General features: G+C 39.0%; 2 protein-coding genes across 3 annotated transcripts; one reads left to right on the forward strand and one right to left on the reverse strand.

The window, feature by feature from the left end:
- Positions 1-1036: 1036 nt before the first annotated feature.
- On the forward strand, positions 1037-15146 carry LOC135111723 (zinc finger protein 574-like). Its single transcript, XM_064025381.1, has 9 exons — positions 1037-1180; positions 4205-4324; positions 4508-5017; positions 5272-5557; positions 5696-5793; positions 6029-6160; positions 6489-6644; positions 6832-6966; positions 11242-15146. Exons 1-9 carry the CDS (start codon positions 1121-1123, stop codon positions 11467-11469), a joined length of 1725 nt encoding a protein of 574 aa, XP_063881451.1. The 5' UTR covers positions 1037-1120; the 3' UTR covers positions 11470-15146.
- LOC135111724 (phenoloxidase-activating factor 1-like) lies at positions 12515-17910 on the reverse strand. Of its 2 annotated transcripts, none has more exons than XM_064025382.1 (7): positions 17841-17910; positions 17488-17700; positions 17011-17107; positions 16609-16817; positions 15904-16079; positions 15293-15385; positions 12515-13001 (listed from the first exon to the last, which is right to left on the reverse strand). In XM_064025382.1, the coding sequence occupies exons 1-7, from the start codon at positions 17893-17895 to the stop codon at positions 12819-12821; spliced, it is 1026 nt and encodes a 341-aa protein (XP_063881452.1). In that variant the 5' UTR covers positions 17896-17910; the 3' UTR covers positions 12515-12818. The 2 variants fall into 2 exon arrangements, with proteins under 2 accessions (XP_063881452.1, XP_063881453.1); XM_064025383.1 differs by having other exon boundaries at positions 17836-17876.
- Between the last annotated feature and the right edge of the window lie 104 nt (positions 17911-18014).

Genomic DNA, 18014 nt, shown 5'->3' on the forward strand with positions numbered 1-18014 from the left:
TATATATATATATATATATATATATATGTGTGTGTGTGTGTGTGTGTGTGTGTGTGTGTATGTGCAATTTTGTAATGGGATGTACATCTGATCTCTGTATGTTTGCCTCTTGATTAGGGGGAGGTCGGCAGGACCCGTCTTCCTCCTTTGTTGTACTTTTTACTACAACAATAAAGTCAATAAGGGTTATAACAAGGGGGATGTAAATTCTTAGGATCAGCAACCAGAGTAGAACACGAAATAACGGGTTCAAGCTTGAAAATTTAGGTTTAGGAAGGAGATAGGAAAAAATTGGTTCTCAAATAGAGTGGTAGATGAGTGGAACGGACTCAGTAATCATGTTGTTAGTGCTAGAACATTAGGGAGCTTTAAGAGAAGATTAAACGGGTTTATGGATGGAAGTAGGTAGGTATATTTAATACAGGGACTGCCACGTGTAAGCCTGGTCGCTTCTTGCAGCTTCCCTTATTTCTTATGTTCTTATCTCTCTCTCTCTCTCTCCTTTGCTTTTTTTTTCACTATGTAGTATAGGAAACATAAAAAAACTAAGTGCTGCTAAACTTCTACTACTACTGATGGTAGTAGTAGTAGTAGTAGTAGTAGGAGTAGTAGTGGTAGTAATAGTAGTAGTAGTAGTAGTAGTAGTAGTAGTAGTAGGAGGAGGAGGAGGAGGAGCAGTAACATTACTAGTATGCAATGAACCTACAACTAATCTCAAAATGAAATAAGATAATACAGACGTTTTCTACACCTCTTAAATTTTTTGTGTGTATTTATACATCTTGCAGACATTTTATTCATCCCCATTGACAGGAAGGAGGGAGAAATAAGTGGGAGACCAGCAGATTAATCCACCCTCTTCCTATGCTATAATTTAAACACTACAATAAACTAAACCAAACCAATAAAAAAAAAGAAAAAAAGAGATGTGAATCACAAAGAGAAGCCCACGAGCGGAAGCTTAAAAAAATACATTTGTCTGACACCCAACCCACCCTGATGATGACGATGATGACACTAGTCAGACTTTCTTATTTGTAAACACTGGTGCGCGTAGCGAGTTGTAACAGCCCCTGCCTTAATGGTGACTGCTTGAGAGGGGGAGTGAGCGAACACCAGGATGGCCACCGCGGATGTGATAAGGGAGGCTGCCTTGTACCTCGAATATTTCCTGAAGGGAGTAAGTAACAGGGGTGTGTATGTGGAGGGAGGAGAGGTGTGGTGACGTGTAGTGAATGGTGACTGTTAGTGATTTAAGATGATGACTGATAACTGATTGTGATGAAAGGTGACTTAAGTTGATGGCTGGTGACTGATAGTGATGGTTAGTGACTGGTGACTGATAACTGATAAGGACGTAAAGTGATGGCTGGTGACTTATAGGGATTGTTAGTGGCTGGTGGTGACTAATAGGTGTAGTGACAGGTGGTGAGTAGTGATGACATGACTGATTATTATTAATATTTGTTAGTGACTTGAGGTCATGATTGATGACAGGTGGTGATGGCTGGTGACAAATGGTCAACTTACCTGGTTAATTCACCTGGTAGGGCCTTACCAACCTGACTGGGTGAGGGAAGGGCAGGCCCAGGAGCTCCAGACAGATACTCTAGTCAGACTAACAGGCAGCTCTACAATACATGATACTGATTGACTGGTTGAGTGTATCTTTCAGTAATAAATTAAATAAATAAATATCAAAGAAAGGGGAAAAAAAAGTCACAAACTAGTACAAAGTGTGTGGATTGAATGGACAGAGATGTAATCATGTAGAGAATAGATCATCACCCAAGAAGGTGTGTAATCTAGACTTAAACACAAGGAGACTGTGCTTCAACAACTTCATGTGGTAATTAATTCCATTTCTGGATGAAAAACCATCTACAAGCTTCTAAATGAGAATGTTGCATTTCACTTTTAAATCTGTGGCTCCTCATGCCAACTGCTGGACTCATGGTGAAAATGTCAGTAGGTGAGATGATACTGAGGCTGTGGAAAATCAGGTAACAGTATATAAGGTCTTGTCTTAATAATCTATCCCTGACAGAGAGCAATCCTAAACTGGCAAGCCTCTCCTGATAAGAGAGGTCTGTCAGTCCAGTTATCTGTTGTGTCCACCTACATTGGACAGATTTCTGGAGCTTGTTCTGGCTAAGAAACCCAAGATTCCAGACTGGAGATGCAAAGTTCAGGATAGATCTGACATCTGATATAAAGAGAAATGACATGAAGTTTGCTGAGCAGCAGACTGTAGATTTCAGAAAGTTTGTGGCAACACCTCCAGCCTTAGCAACTGCACATCTTACATGTTGGTTAAATTTGAATTTATTGTCAACTGTTACTCCAAGGTCTTAATTTGATGAACAAGAATTTATTGGGCTGCCATTAAGAGTCTAAATAGGAGTATGGAGATAATCAAAATAGATTTGATGCTATCTAGCAAATTGGAGATGAACACATTTACCAGTGGAAAATCTCAGCCTGCAGGAAGCAGCTACTGATGACAGCAAGTCACTGCTGTTCTGCATGTTGGGCAGAGATTGAGACCAAGTTGGTGAAGGAGCTAATGAATGAAAATATAATGATGAAAATATAATATTATTTGTAAACATTTTGTAATTACACTGGATTTGAGAGCAAGTATGATTGATAAAAATGAGGAACAGTGATGGATCCAGAACTGGGCCTTGAGGAAAACCACTTAAAACTGGCTTTGAAGTACTAGCATGACCATTAATTGAAACTTTCATTGTACGACCCAAAAGAAAACTAGTGATCCACTGTAGTAGGTTGCTTGAGATTCCACAAGCTACCAACTTCTCAATGAGAGTTAACAAAGTCAAATAGGATTAAGTCAACCACATGCCCTCCATTGTACCAGTAGATTAAGTCACATGTTAGCAGTAACTAGTCAGTAATAGAGTAGTTAGCCCTGAAGCCAAATTGCAACTCATCAAAGAGCAGGTCATCATCAACGAAGCCAAATAGAGATTTGCAAATACTACGTTCCATTATTTTACAAGGGACAGGATTTAGACTGATGGTCCTGTAGTTCAATGGATCACTGATGACTAGTGGCTGATGATGACTGGTAATGATGGCTAGTGGCTGATGGTGATTGGTATCGATGGTGATGACTGATGCCAGGGCTCGTAGCTATCAGTAATAAGTAATTGCTGTTAAATCAGTAGTTATTAGAATTTTCTGAGTTCACCAAATGTTTATGGGAAAAATGCATAATATGAAAAACTTATTCAAGTGGTTCCCAAACTTTTCAGCTTGTTACACAATTCAACATGCCACATTAAGCATATTAACCCTTCCACAAAATACTGTCAGTATTATTATGTATTGGTAAATATAATTATTCAGCATAGGAATGGTGTAACAGTGGGTAAATACTAACTATGCTGCACAGGGCAGTACACATGCATTGCCTACCTGCTTATGTTTGCCTTGGCTCATGAAGGCAATATGAAATAGAGGCAGGCTCAGGCAGTGAGTGATGTGTACTGGACACATCATGATCAGGGCTGCTGAGTGACTGTGTTCTGAAGCATATCTGTCAAAATACTTTTGACTTGTCACACTCTTAGAAACATATTTCTTCTTCCCTGATACTGTATAGAAATTTTTAATATTTGTTGATATTTGGTTTAACATTATTAATTAACTATAACAAGTTCACTTTTATATACTAAGATTAAGCTAATATTAATCCTAATGCCTAGTATTGCAATATTTTCTTGATTTCCAGAATTCTTCACTTTTTTTGTCATTCTTCCATTACTCCACAAATATTGTCATATTACCCCTAGGAGATAATTTACCCCTTGTTTAGGAGCCACTGATTTATTCAAAGATATATCAGATACTAAATCCATCAAGACATTAAAAATAAATAAATAAAAATGTACCTTCATAAGTGACAGAAAATTATTGGCTAGAGCAGTACTATCACAGCTGAAGGGATAAATTTTATGCACCACATGGTAGGCATGCATTTTAACAATGTGCTCTCATCAGTAGAGTATTATTTCATTTATAAAGTTGCATGTATTACCAGTGTTTGTAATAGTTTCTACTTGTTTCCTAAGGTTTTAATAATCTTTGACATCTTCACCTTCAGTGGCTGTGTAAGTAAAATAACCAGCAAACCACTTTGGAATTTCACTCCCTGTTCTAAGCATCCATTGTCTTGCAGTTGTCAGAATGTAGTGTTATTGGAAGCTACACTGTACAGTTCCTGGAGACAAGAGGCTTCAGTCCCCGCCTGCAGAGTTCCCTAGCTGCTCATCTTCTGCAGCTCATCTCCAACATGAAGGTAAATGTTTCAGCATGCTGGTTGGCTGCAGCACAGCTTCTCTTTCTCATTTTTATTCTGCCATTAAATGTTTCTTAGTCTGTGTTTCAATTAAACCTTGCCACTTTTAGGATATAAATCTCATCTTATAGTGAGTGGATTTTTTTTATTTGGTTAAGTTTACTATTTTCCCTTTTCTTCCAGAGTTTATTGGTGAAAATAGATGAGTCTTTTGGCCCCTTTTGTAATGCTGAAGTTCAGACTGATGAAATAAGTGGCTGCTCTTTGTGCAAGTGTCAGGAGTCCCTCATTACTCCCATGAAGTCTCCCTCCATGGAAGACACCAAAGTTGAGATGGAATCTGGCTCACAAGGTAAAACTTATGAATCACCAGAGTTGGTGCAGCTGTTGTCATCCTCACCTCTGATCCATCTAAAGCAGGAGATCACATGTGTCCCTGACCCTGTCTCATCCAGCTCAGCACATTGTCCAGGAGTGGAGATGACCATAAGTGACTTAGATATTAAAGAGTTGAAAACAAGGAACACCTTGAAATTACATGAAAATAATGACTGCTCAAGTTCCCAAATTAGCAAGTGTGTGCTTGCTTCTCCATTGAGTGTTGGGACGCCCCTGGAACACATGGAACTGGACTATGTGACTTCAGCACACCTAGATGAGGATGGCACAGGGGAGATTCTTCTGCATGATCTGGTTAGTCATTTGTGTACTTATGAACAAAGTTGTATGTTAAGGAAATCCTTGTCCCATGTAGCATAATTATTTTCATTTTTATCCAGATTTATTTTCATTTACATAACTAACTCAGTCTTGGCCATACACAAGTGCAGACATCAGTTACTGTTATATGAAGTATATGCAAGCTGAATACATCATAACCAATAATAGATTCTTCTTAAAAACTTCAATCAGATTATTTTTTTTTTTTTTTTTTTATTTCCATACAGGAAGGTTCAGAGGTTGCATCATCGGACGGCTTGATGTACTCTGTGTACACCATGAACCCTAGCGGATCTTTGCAACTTGTCAGCAGAGTTCTCAGTAAGAGTTCTATGTCTAAAGATGCTACAGAAGACCAGGCAGAAAAAACAGTTATCAAGACAAACACCATGAAAGATTCCCAAGAGACATCTCCCCAAGTTGAGACCCTCAGTCTAGGGAGCATGCAGGCAGAAGGAACAGAGGGAAGCCAGGAAGAAATGGTGGTGGCTCCAGACATTTCTAGTTTTGAAGGTAAAGTAGAGGTTCATATATACATAATTATTCAATGAACTCACATGAGAAACTGTGACATTTTATAAATTGTGACGCATCACACTGTCATCCTTATTATTGTCACTGAGACTGTTTTCATATTTTCCCCACTTTCAGAGACACAATTCAAGAGACCAACTGACAGCAAGACTTCTAAAAAAACAGTGTCATCCCAGGGGAGTCCTGCAGGAACTATACTTACAGACATTGTCAGGGTAAACTAATGCACTTCAGTTTTCATACTGTACTGTACCTCTCATCAAAAATTGATAGTATTATGTAAGATAAACTTTTTGGAAAAAGAAATGTTTCCTGTACTTTGAACTCCACATGATCATTCAGAATTGCCTCAGCGTTGTAATAATGATAGTGATATAGAGAATACACTAACTTCTTAAGTCATACCTCATCAACTTCAGCTGCAATATAATTCCCTTCTCCCTCCTGTAGCTGGGACCTGAAGATCTTGGCAGTGGAACTTGGTGCAGCATCTGTGAGAAAGAATTTCCCTCTGCAGGAAGTCTTAAAGTTCATTTATCTCGAGCCCATAGTCAGATCAAGTGGTGTCTTACCTGTACAAAGGTAACGAAGTTCTATTTGTGTTAACAGTTGAAAGATAAATTAAAGATTAATAAAATTAATCATAATGAATGCTTTAATAAAATACATTTATGCAAGTTTGTCATTATCTTCTATCATCCAAGATGCTAAAGTAAAGCCCAGAATTATGTGAATGTAATGCATTTGAACACGAATTGAAAACTAGAATTAATACTTTATTCTCCTCAGATAGATGATTGTAACTGCATGCTTGTTCCATGAAATTTACATAGTCATAAAAACCCTTTCCTTTTGTGTGTTCAGTTTTTACATCTGGTGTCAAAAAATATCTAATTACATAATATTACAGACAATGAATTCCGAAGAGGAGATGTGTGACCATGTTCGCGAGTGTCACAGTGACCTGCCCTTCATCTGTGTGGTGTGTGGCCAGACTCTGAGGACAAATGCTGCTTTCCAAAGACACATGGACATCCACAAGGGCCTGCGAGGGAGTGCATGTGAGGTGTGTTGGTCAGACTCTTTGACACTGATAGGTGTTCAGTGAGAATCATGATTACCAGCAAATTTATTACCTTTCAGGAAAATATATGGCCAGTTTTGTAGAAAGGAGTGTTACTGTAGTATTACCATTCTCCTGGACAATATGTGTTCCAGAACCAAGTATTAACATAGTTCCATTCTCCTGGCAGATTTGTGGACAGACATTTTCTAGAACTGAGTATTACCGTGAACACAAGAGGATCCATACAGGGGAGAAACCTTATGAGTGTGAGACGTGCAAGAAATCCTTCAGCAGGTCAAGCAATTTGTATGCTCACATGAGAGTAAGTGTCATTATTTCTTTTCTAGTAATACCATATTGGAAATTCATTTCTACCTTTTTTTTGTCTTACCAATAATCCTGTCCAGTAATCTAAGGAAAATAAATATATAAAAAAAATTAAAATGACTGATACATTAATATCTCAAAAAGGTTCTTCCCATTGATTGATGCCAGATAATTTTATTTTGATCATCTCTCTACTTTATATTGAAAAAATAATTATAATTATGAAATGGAAATACTTTTTTCTCTCTCTCTTTTTAATATAAGAGGGGCACTGACCAATAGTGACAAAAAGTAAAAAAAAAAAAAGGACCCACTGATAGTGCCATTCTGTAAAGAGAGTTCAAAAAGGATCATCCAAAATTGGAGGATAAGTGCCTTTCATATCTCTGAAGTCTTGAAAGACTTCAGGTCATAGGAAGGAGGAAATACAAAAGCAGGCATGGAGTTCCAGAATTTACTGGAAAAAGGAATGAATGATTGAGGAAACTGGTTAACTCTTGCATTAGAGAGGTAGACAGAATAGGCATGAAGGAAAGTGTAAAGTCTTGTGCAGTGAGACTGCAGGAGAGGAAGCATTCATTTAACAAGATCAGAAGGGCAGTTAGCATGAAATTCGTAGTAGAAGATAGTAAGAGATGCAACATTGTGGTGATGAGGGAGAGGCTGAAGACAGTCATTTAGAGGAGAGGAGTTGGTAAGATGAAATGCTTTTGATTCCACCCTGTCTAGAAAAGCAGTATGAGTGGTGCCTGCCAAAATGACAATTACTCCCAGTGAGGTGTAAAGCACTGGATCAGGGAGTGCTGTGAAGTTATCATTAAACCTAGCAGTGATCTCACTGAATGTTTCCCTTTGTGTCTCACAACACAAGGGGTCAGTCACAGCCTGCCCTCTAAAGACAACTCTCTTCCTCCACATAAAACTACAAGCACCTAATAACACACACACACACACACACACACACACACACACACACACACACACACACACACACACACACACACACACACACACACACACACACACTTCACTGAAAAATTCAAAATTATCATGGTGACTCCTACACCAGCCTCAGAGTCCCCATCTGGGGAGGGGACCACAAATGTCCCCAGGTTGGACTGCTCTTCTGATAACGACCATGTGTCTTGACACGCACCTCAACTTTTTCTTCATTAATTTCTGCAACATTTGCAGTCTAAGATCTGATTTTCAATATGTAGAACAAAAACTAAATTTATCCGTGCTGTATACCTCTCACCTAACTCCTCTGGCTATAAGAAATTCTTTGACTACTTAACTTCCAAAGTGGAGCACATTCTGATTCTCTTCCCTTTTGCAGAGATCTCCATTCTTGGAGACTTCAGTGTTCACCACCAGCTTTGGCTTTCCTCTCCCTTCACTGACCATATTGGTGAACAAGCCTTCAAATTTGCTATCCTCCACAACCTAGAGCAATTGGTGCAACACCCTACTCCTGACCGTTTTGGAGATACACCCAACATTCTTGGCCATTTCTTGATCTCTAATCCTTCTGCTTATGCTGTCACCCTCTCTTCTCTGTTGGGCTCCTCCAATCACAATCTCATATCTGTATCTTGTCTTATCACTCCAATCCCTCCTCAGGATCCCCCTAAGTGAGGGTGCTTCTGGAGTTTTCTCTCTGCTAGTTGGGGGGACCTGAGGAGGTATTTTACTGATTTTCTTTGGAATGACTACTGTTTCCATGTCAGGGACCCATCTTTGTGTGCCAAGCACATAGCAGAGGTGATAGTGTCTGGCATGGAAGCGTACATTCCTCACTTTTTTTTCTTGACCTAAACCTTCCAAATCTTGGATTAACACATGTTCTCGTGCTATACATGATAGAGAGGTGGCCCACAAGAGGTACTTAAGCCTTCTATCACCGGAATCTCATGCACTTTATATTTCTGTCCAGAACCATGGCAAGTCTGTTCTCCAGCTAGCCAAAACTCCTTCATTAATAGAAAGTGTCAAAATCTTTCAAGATCTAACTCCCCTTGTGTCTTTTGGCATCTAGCCAAAAATATCTCCAGTAACTTTGCTTCTTCTTTTCCTCCTTTATTTCAGCCATATAGCACCACTGCTATCACATCTATCTCTAAAGCTGAACTCTTCTCTCTAACCTTTGCTAAAAACACTACCTTGGATGATTCTGGGCTTGTTCCTCCCTCTCCTCCACTCTCTGACTACTTCATGCTACCTATAGGGTTTAGGCCATGCCCTTGCTGGCCTAAACCCTTGGAAGGCTTATGGACCTGATGGGGTCCCTCCTATTGTTCTCTGAAACTGTGCCTTCATGTTTGCAACTTGCCTAGTCAAACTCTTTCAACTCTGTCTGTCAACATCTACCTTTCCTTCTTGCTGGAAGTTTGCCTACATTCAGCCTGTTCCTAAAAAGGGTGACCGTTCTAATCCCTCAAATTACTGTCCTATTGCTTTAATTTCCTACCTATCTAAAGTCTTTGAATCTATCCTCAACAGGAAGATTCTCAAATATCTATCACTTCACAACCTTCTATCTGATCGCCAGTATGGGTTCTGTCAAGGCCGCTCTACTTTCCTTACTGAGTCTTGTTCATCCTCTTTTAGAGATTTTGGTGAAACTTTTGCTGTTACCTTGGACATATCAAAAACTTTTGATAGAGTCTGGCACAAAGCTTTGATTTCCAAACTACGGTACCCTCCTACGACTTCTATCCTTCTCTTTGTAACTTCATTTCAAGTTTCCTTTCTGACCATTCTATTGCTGCTATGGTAGACAATCACTGTTCTTCTAAATTTATTAATTGTGGTGTTCCTCAGGGTTCTGTCCTGTCACCCACTCTCTTCTCATTATTCATCAATGATGTTCTAAACCAAACTTCTTGTCCTATCCACTCCTACGCTGATGATACCACCCTGCACTTTTCCACGTCTTTTCATAGACGTCCAACACTTCAGGAGGTAAACATTTCACGCAGGGAAGCCACAGAATGCTTGACTTCTGATCTTTCTGAAATTTCTGATTGGGGCAGAGCAAGCTTGGTATTGTTCAGTGCCTCAAAAACTTAATTCCTTCATCTATCAACTTGACACAACCTTCCAGACAACTATCCCCTCTTCTTCAGTGACACTCAACTGGCCCCCTCTTCTACACTGAACATCCTCAGTCTACCCTTTACTTATAATCTGAACTGGAAACTTCACATCTCATCTCTAGCTAAAACAGCTTCTATGAAGTTAGGCGTTCTGAGACGTCTCCACCAGTTTTTCTCACCCACCAGCTGCTAACTCTATACAAGGGCCTTATCCATCCATGTATGGAGTATGCTTCACATGTCTGGGGGGGTTCCACTCATACCGCTCTTCTAGACAGGGTAGAATCAAAAGCTTTTCATCTCATCAACTCCTTTTCTCTAACTGTCTTCAGGCTCTCTCTCATCGCTGCAATGTTGCATCTCTAGCTATCTTCTACTGCTGTTTTCATGCTAACTGCTCTTTTGATCTTGCTAACTGTATGCCTCCCCTCTTCCTGCGGCCTCACTGCACAAGACTTTCTTCTTTCTCTCACCCCTATTCTGTCCACCTTTCTAATGCAAGAGTTAACCAGTATTCTCAATCATTCATCCCTTTCTCTGGTAAACTCTGGAACTCCCTGCCTGCTTCTGTATTTCTACCTTCCTGTGACTTGAATTCCTTCAAGAGGGAGGTTTCAAGACACTCATCCTTCAATTTTAGACTACCGCTTTGGACCCTTTCATCGGACTGGTATCTCAGTGGGCTTTTTTATATTTTTTTTATTGGATTTTTGTTGCCCTTGGCCAGTGTCCCTCCTACATAAGAAAAAAAAAAAAAAAACGTGAAGTATACTCCATACATGGATGGATAAGACCCCATATAGAATTAACAGTTAGGGGGGATGACAAAAACTGGCAGAGGTAACTCAGAATGCGTAACTTCATATACATTGATTTAGCTAGAGATGAGATGTGAACTTTCCAGTTTATATTATTAGTAAAGGACAGACTGAGGATGTTCAATGTAGATGAATGGGAACAGTGGACTGTCAATGAAAAAGAGGGAATAAATATCTGGAAGATTGTGTCGAGTTGATTGATGGAGGAATGAGTTTTGAGGCATTGCTCTTCCCTAATTAGAAATTTTTAAGAGATCAGAGGTCAAGCATTCAAAGGCTTCTGTGCTATCACCATGAGTTCATATTTAACATTTCTATAGTAAGATTAGTTCAAATGTTTATATATAATTTCAGATTCACAATGAAGAACAGCGGCACATATGTGATGTGTGCATGAAATCCTTTGCACGAGCAGACAAGCTGAAGGACCATATGATCCGACATTTGCAGATCAAACGGTATGCATGCCGCTTGTGTCCCAAGGCTTACAATGAGAAGAGGGATCTGACCAAGCACTTGGAGAAGATACACACCAGCCATGCCAACGTAGAAAACCGACAGGAGTTTATAATAGGAAATTAATGTTTATCTTTCATTTCTAGAGGCAAGTCTCATATCACCTGTGGGTAGAGCCAGGTGTAGGTCTCCATGCCCCTACAGAAGTGTATAAATTATTCACAGGGTATGCACAAAGCTTCCTCTAAAGTGCCACAGTAGCCAGGGAATTATGAGTGGCTGGAAGCAGCTGTGTTTCTCATAAGTATGAGAATTGCCATCATCTTTGTAACTGGCTACATATCTGTCAAAATGTCTCAAGAGGGATGACCACAGTAGAAGATCTCCACTTGCTCTTGATAATATACCTCATTGTTGCACAATGAAATCCTTCTCTCTCTCTCTCTCTCTCTCTCTCTCTCTCTCTCTCTCTCTCTCTCTCTCTCTCTCTCTCTCTCTCTCTCTCTCTCTCTCTCTTTGTATACTGTATCTTATCATTTTATAAGAGACTGTTCTCATACCCCTATCAGCATCCATCCTACTCTTGTATACCTTTTTCATCACATCATTTTCAGCCATTCTTTCCAAGTGACCAAACCATCTCAGGGTGTTTCATTTCATCATCACCACTCCACGATTTATTCTTATGGAAATTGAAATATACTTAAAGGCATCCAAAGCATGGATGCAGATACAATATTAAAATGGGTATTTGGGAGTAAAGAACAGGGTACTAATACAAGAATGGAACATTATGTAAGGATCTGGACAAGGATAGGAAATGTGATGCAGCTCAAATATGAGATATGTTCGGATAAGGTATTCTGGGGCATTTCTGCCATGCTGTCTTTTGTTGGGGACTTCCTGAGAGAATTGAAGCTGCATACATGATAATAATATTGCTCTTTAAATATTCTGGAATGATTTATATATGCTTGTGTACTTTTGTATACACGAGTTCTGTTAAGGAAATACAGTGATCCATGTGCCATCATGCCTCCCCCCTCTCCCTCCTTTGAAAAAGATAATTACTAATAGATGAATTAATGTATCTACCCACTTACCAGACTGAGATCCTTGTAGAAGAAACAAGATGATTCTTGTCTCATGTGGGAAATGTTAATACAGAGGAGGAAGTTCTCAGTTCTCTTGTACTTTACCTTTACTTAATCTTTTACAGTATGCTGGGAATACAATGGCAATTAACAACTGCTTTGTTATATAGTACAATATATGGTCAAAATTTTAAGCTACTCTGAAGCACTTGAATTTTTTATTCTATCTACACTCTTGATTCATCCCTTTGCATTTTCAAATGTTCACTAATCAGAACCAGACTATCAATGTAAATGAACTGCAACTACAAGCTGGTCATACTGTCACCCTGATAATGCCTCAAGCACCACAATAACAATTAATGGACTACTAATCAATATTCAGCATACACCCACATTCACACCAAAGTAACCACTCCTTATGTCATCTATTCTTAGAGTACTTTTTGTTCTGGTATACAGTTTCACTGCCATCATCATGAGCCACGCATCTCTCCACCAGGTAACCACACTTGATATCCGATCAGAAGTCTTTCCCAGATGACCAGTAATGGTATTAATAGACTACAAAGATGGAAAATTCAAATTAACACATTTTTTTAGTTCATTCTACGACATCTGTTCATTATGCACTTAGGAAACTGACATGTAAATATTTTTTTTTCTTTTTAAGTAAGACAAAAATTAAAGGAAACAAGCTCACAGAAGGAGCCAGTCCCTACAAGAGACAGTCCCAGAGCAGATCCAAAATTAGGAAGAATTGTAAGGGAAGTCATGGAATACTACTAAGAGGGTAGAGATGGAGGAACAAGTCCCAAATCATCCAGAGTTAAATTTTTAATAAATTTCTGAATGAAGAGTCCAGCTCTAAAGATCAATGAGATGGCAGTCATGCTACCAGTTTGAAAGGAGGAAACGTTGAAGAGGAAAAATTGAAGACAATTTTTGGCAAGGTGCTAGGAATCATATGGGAGGCTAAAACTGGAAAGATTTTGACATTTTCTATTGATGAAAGTATTTGGGCTTATTGAAAAATAATCTCGGCATTAATCTGCACAGAAATGTACAGCACATGAGTTTCTGAAGATGGGAGGCTGAGATATTGTTTGTGGGCCACCTCTTTATCATATATAACACCAGAACAGACTGAATTAAACCAATGTTTAGAAGGTTTATGGTAAGAGAAAGAATGTGGAATGTACATCTCTATACAAAACAAAATAATCTCTGTTATGCATTCAGCATACATGGATAGGCCCTTGACAGCCATGGAAAATCAGCAGAATACCTTCTCATGTCACCAAGTTTGCAAAATCAAAATGTTTGAGGCACCTTTGCTTTGGAGGATCTTGAGGAATAAGTGCAATAGGACAAAGTACAGATATGAGTTTATGGTCAGAGCCCAACAGAGAGGACAGAGTGATAGAATAAGCAGGTTTATATGTTAAGAAAAGATAAAAAAATGTTTAGCATATCTCCAAGACAGTCAGGGATATGGGGTGGATGCTGTACTAATTGTTCTGTCATGAAGGGTAGCGAAGTTAAAGACTAGTTCACCAAGTTGGTCAGTGAAGGAAGAAGAAAGCCAAAGCTGGTAGTGAACATTGAGGTCTCCAAGAATGGAGATCTCCATGAAAGAGAAATGAACCAGAATATGCTCCACTCTGGAAATTAAATAAACTGAATTTTACATAGGAATTGATTTATAATTCACAGCAAAAAGAAAAAAAAACTATGAAACCATCTTTTTAGTTCCGTGTATTGACTAAGAGAAATATATCTTGGGAGCATCTTAGTATATCAGAACCAGACCTAAGATGTGAAGGAGACTGTGGACCCCTTGGGCTGTGAGTGAGGACTATCTGCTTAGGTGCTCTCAACTTGGGAACTTGTGTTGAATATGTTTTCATGTATCACCATTAGAATGCCACAATACAGCTAATTTTCCATAAACAGACAATACAAGAAACAGAACTCAAATCCTGTAATGAGAGTTAGTGTGGCAAACCTTGCAATGGCAAATGTAGCTCTGGAACTATTGAGATTTCGTACATACGGTTCCTATACAGTATGGAGATGTTTGTATCTCTAGCAGATTTATCCATCAATTTATGTATGATTAGAATATTTTCAACATACTGTAAGAGAAAAAAAAGAATAATACCTAGTTTAGAATTTGTAATTAATATATTCATTTTAAATATCAAATGACATGACCGTGTAAATAGACTAAGTCACCTCTCATCAGTGACACAACACTGCTGAGTGGTGGATGGTAATAAATTATTATTAAGGGTAAGCTGCAAGGGTGTTCACAAATAAGGATTCAACAACTGTTTGAAATGTTGCCAAAATTTGTTATATACTTCAGTTCAATTTTTGTGGAGTGCCCTTCTTTTCAAAATCTTGTGGCCTTAACAAAAAACAGGTTATTCTAACATGAAAGGCCAGTTATGGTTATGTAAGTGTTAAAGGTTTTATAATCCCAAGCCTGTCATTTTCATACTTGTACCTATAGCTATATTTGATTAAACTAATAAAGATTAGCTGAACTATTTGCACCCATCTCTTCTTTATTTATATATTCCACTTTGTGTACCTCCCCCCCAAAAAAAAAGCTTGAAAACACATGTATAGAGCATGTTTCCTTCAAAATTATGTGGCTTCAAAATCTTAAAAAAAAAAAAAAAAATACATTTCTTAAAATGGTAATGTAGTATTTGCTCATCCTTCTTTTCCCATTAATGTTGCTTGAGGATCTGCTCAATCCAGTCCCTGTACTTGACCACAGAGGTGAACACTACAGGCAAATGTTTCAAACAAAGAGGATGTTGCACATGGGAAAACATACCAACCTGTATGAACTTTGAGCTAGTGAGGGTAGGCATCACCACAGGGCTACCTGAGTCACCACCACACAAGATATCATCCTGGGTTCTAAAACATATCTGCAACAAACAGCAGGTGGTTGCATGTTAAGCTCTGTAGCAGTGCGTGCAGCATCTCACAAAAACCTTGTATTCACACGTTGTGGAAAAAAAACAACTTGCTATTGCACCACATCAGTGACAGTGTTGCAGTGGTGCAGAAAGTTGAGCTCTTGTGTCTCACTCATTATTAACAGGCGTTAGTGGTGTTTTGTGATCTTATATATATATATATATATATATATATATATATATATATATATATATATATATATATATATATATATATATATATATATATATATATATATATATATATATATATATATATATATATATATATATATATATATATATATATATATATATATATATAAAATACTTTTTATTATTTTTTTGTTTCATAAATCACACACACACACACACACACACAAAACAGAAATAAATTCAGTATCAATCTTATTCTCAAATATGATACATTTAACACACAGGATAAGAGAGAGAGAGAGAGAGAGAGAGAGAGAGAGAGAGAGACTCACCTGTCCATCCAGTATTATACCTCTCGGGGAAATGCTGCAGTGATCCACATCCACACTGTCAAGTCGTGCCTTCCGCAGAACACTGCTGCGTGGAAAGTCCCAGCTAGTCACCGTTGCTGTCCCGTCTGCCCGCACATCAAAATCAGGTTCCGGCAGACATATTGGCCGGATCATCCCTTGAAAAAAAGGAATATGGTATTGATGTAGTATATGAATGCCAGTTTGGAATACCCATGACTCAACCCCTTCTCTGCTATTTTACACATCGCTCACAAGCCACTGAGCCATTATCTGCAGTCACTTAAAGATTGATGTGATCACAAATTGCAAAATCTAATCCTTTAATCCCTTTCTCTTTCTCGAAGGAGATTGTAAAGAAATTGTACACTTATTTCAATGCTGTAAAGTATTACAAATCACAGTGATAGGATTGACATAACAAATACCAGGCAACAATCTCCAATATGATATTCTATCCGTATATCTGAAACTTCACCATCAGAAATAGAATGCCAGAATTAGATAGCTCCATTCTGATAAGTCACAGTAAACATTTTACTTTATTTATTTTGTTTTCATTAGTGTGTGTGTGTGTGTGTGTGTGTGTGTGTGAGGTAGTGGAAGTCTATGAATTCAGGTGAGTGGAAACACGAATATGTATGTGGCCCTGCTGCCATGCTTCTGCGATATTGTCTCAATGCTTACAGTTTTTCTTGAAGTCTATGGGCTCAGCGAGTCTGATGAGAGCGATATTGTCAGACAGAGAGCCACGCTTGTTGTATGTTGGGTGGACCACGATCTCTTCGTACTCCACTACCTGAACTGGTTGTGGAGCACAGAGCAGGAAATCATGGATAGTGGTTGTACAGTCTATATCAGTGGCCAGATCCCATTCTCCCAGCCGAATGACATCACTAAAGAGTGAACAATAACCAATATAAATAATTATAATAATTACGCACTTAAAGTCTTGCACTTAACAGTTTCATGTGAGAGGCAGAGGAAGAGAAACCTGGTGTGATGCTTTGTGCTGAGTTGTTCAGCTTAACTGCAGAGTAATGGCCCATCTATCTGACCAAGAAAGGTGGTGCATGTACTGATACTTACGGCTGTTTGGGGGTGACGCAGTTGGCCACCGTAAGCACGTAACGCTCGCTGATCACAGACCCGCTACACAAAAACCTAGTCTCCTTCGTCCGGGGGTCTGCAAAAATTCACATTAAGCGTTGTTGTGCCTCCGGCATGTAGACACAAGGAAGGAAGCTGGCATGAGAGTGAGATCAGATCCAGCAGTTTCAGTTATAACTCCCTGATAGCCAGTCAGAAGGTGCCCGATAATGGAGTGTGCCACAATGATACGTATGAACCACTGAACAAAGCTCGGAAGTGACAGGGGTTGAGCAATACTGCGAGTCATGGATCACAAGAGTAAAGTTTCATACCGATACTGAACCTATACACAACAACCGTATACATATCAATGTAAAACATAGATACTATTTGAAAACTGTTTATCTTATTTTTTTAAGTCAATCTAAGAATTCAGTAAAACTCTACCCTTTAAATAAGAATAGCAACACTTACGCTTATAGCCGAGTGCAACCATCCACCGGTAATTCACGAGATGCGTGTCATTGCCAAACTCCACTACAGATCTATCAGGCAAGGGACCACAAAACTCGGGCAGCGGACTGAAGGAGGCTGGCTCGGGGCTCAACTCAATAGTGGAGACGGCCAAGGGCAAGAGCTGCATAAGCAGGAAAGTAAGTCTCTTCATCTTCGTTTTGCGTCGTTGCTCTGTTGAAGCAGATTTTACCTGAATGAATTGTAGTGGTACATGCTGCTGATGATGCTGTTGTCAGAGAGAGAGAGAGAGAGAGAGAGAGAGAGAGAGAGAGAAGGGAGGGGGGGAGAGAATAAGGCTATGCACACCTTACTTCCAGTCTCAACGTAACTAGCGGGCGGCGTGCTTGTGACTGGGACTTGGGACATACCTACCTGCCACTTGCATCATCGGGATTTTCCCTTCTTTGACTTCCCACTTTCGACATCGTTGTATAACTTCCCCAGATACAAAACATATAATTGGAAATTAGATCTCTCTTCTCGTG

Source organism: Scylla paramamosain, chromosome 22 (assembly GCF_035594125.1).
Source record: "Scylla paramamosain isolate STU-SP2022 chromosome 22, ASM3559412v1, whole genome shotgun sequence".
Lineage (NCBI taxonomy): Eukaryota > Metazoa > Arthropoda > Malacostraca > Decapoda > Portunidae > Scylla > Scylla paramamosain.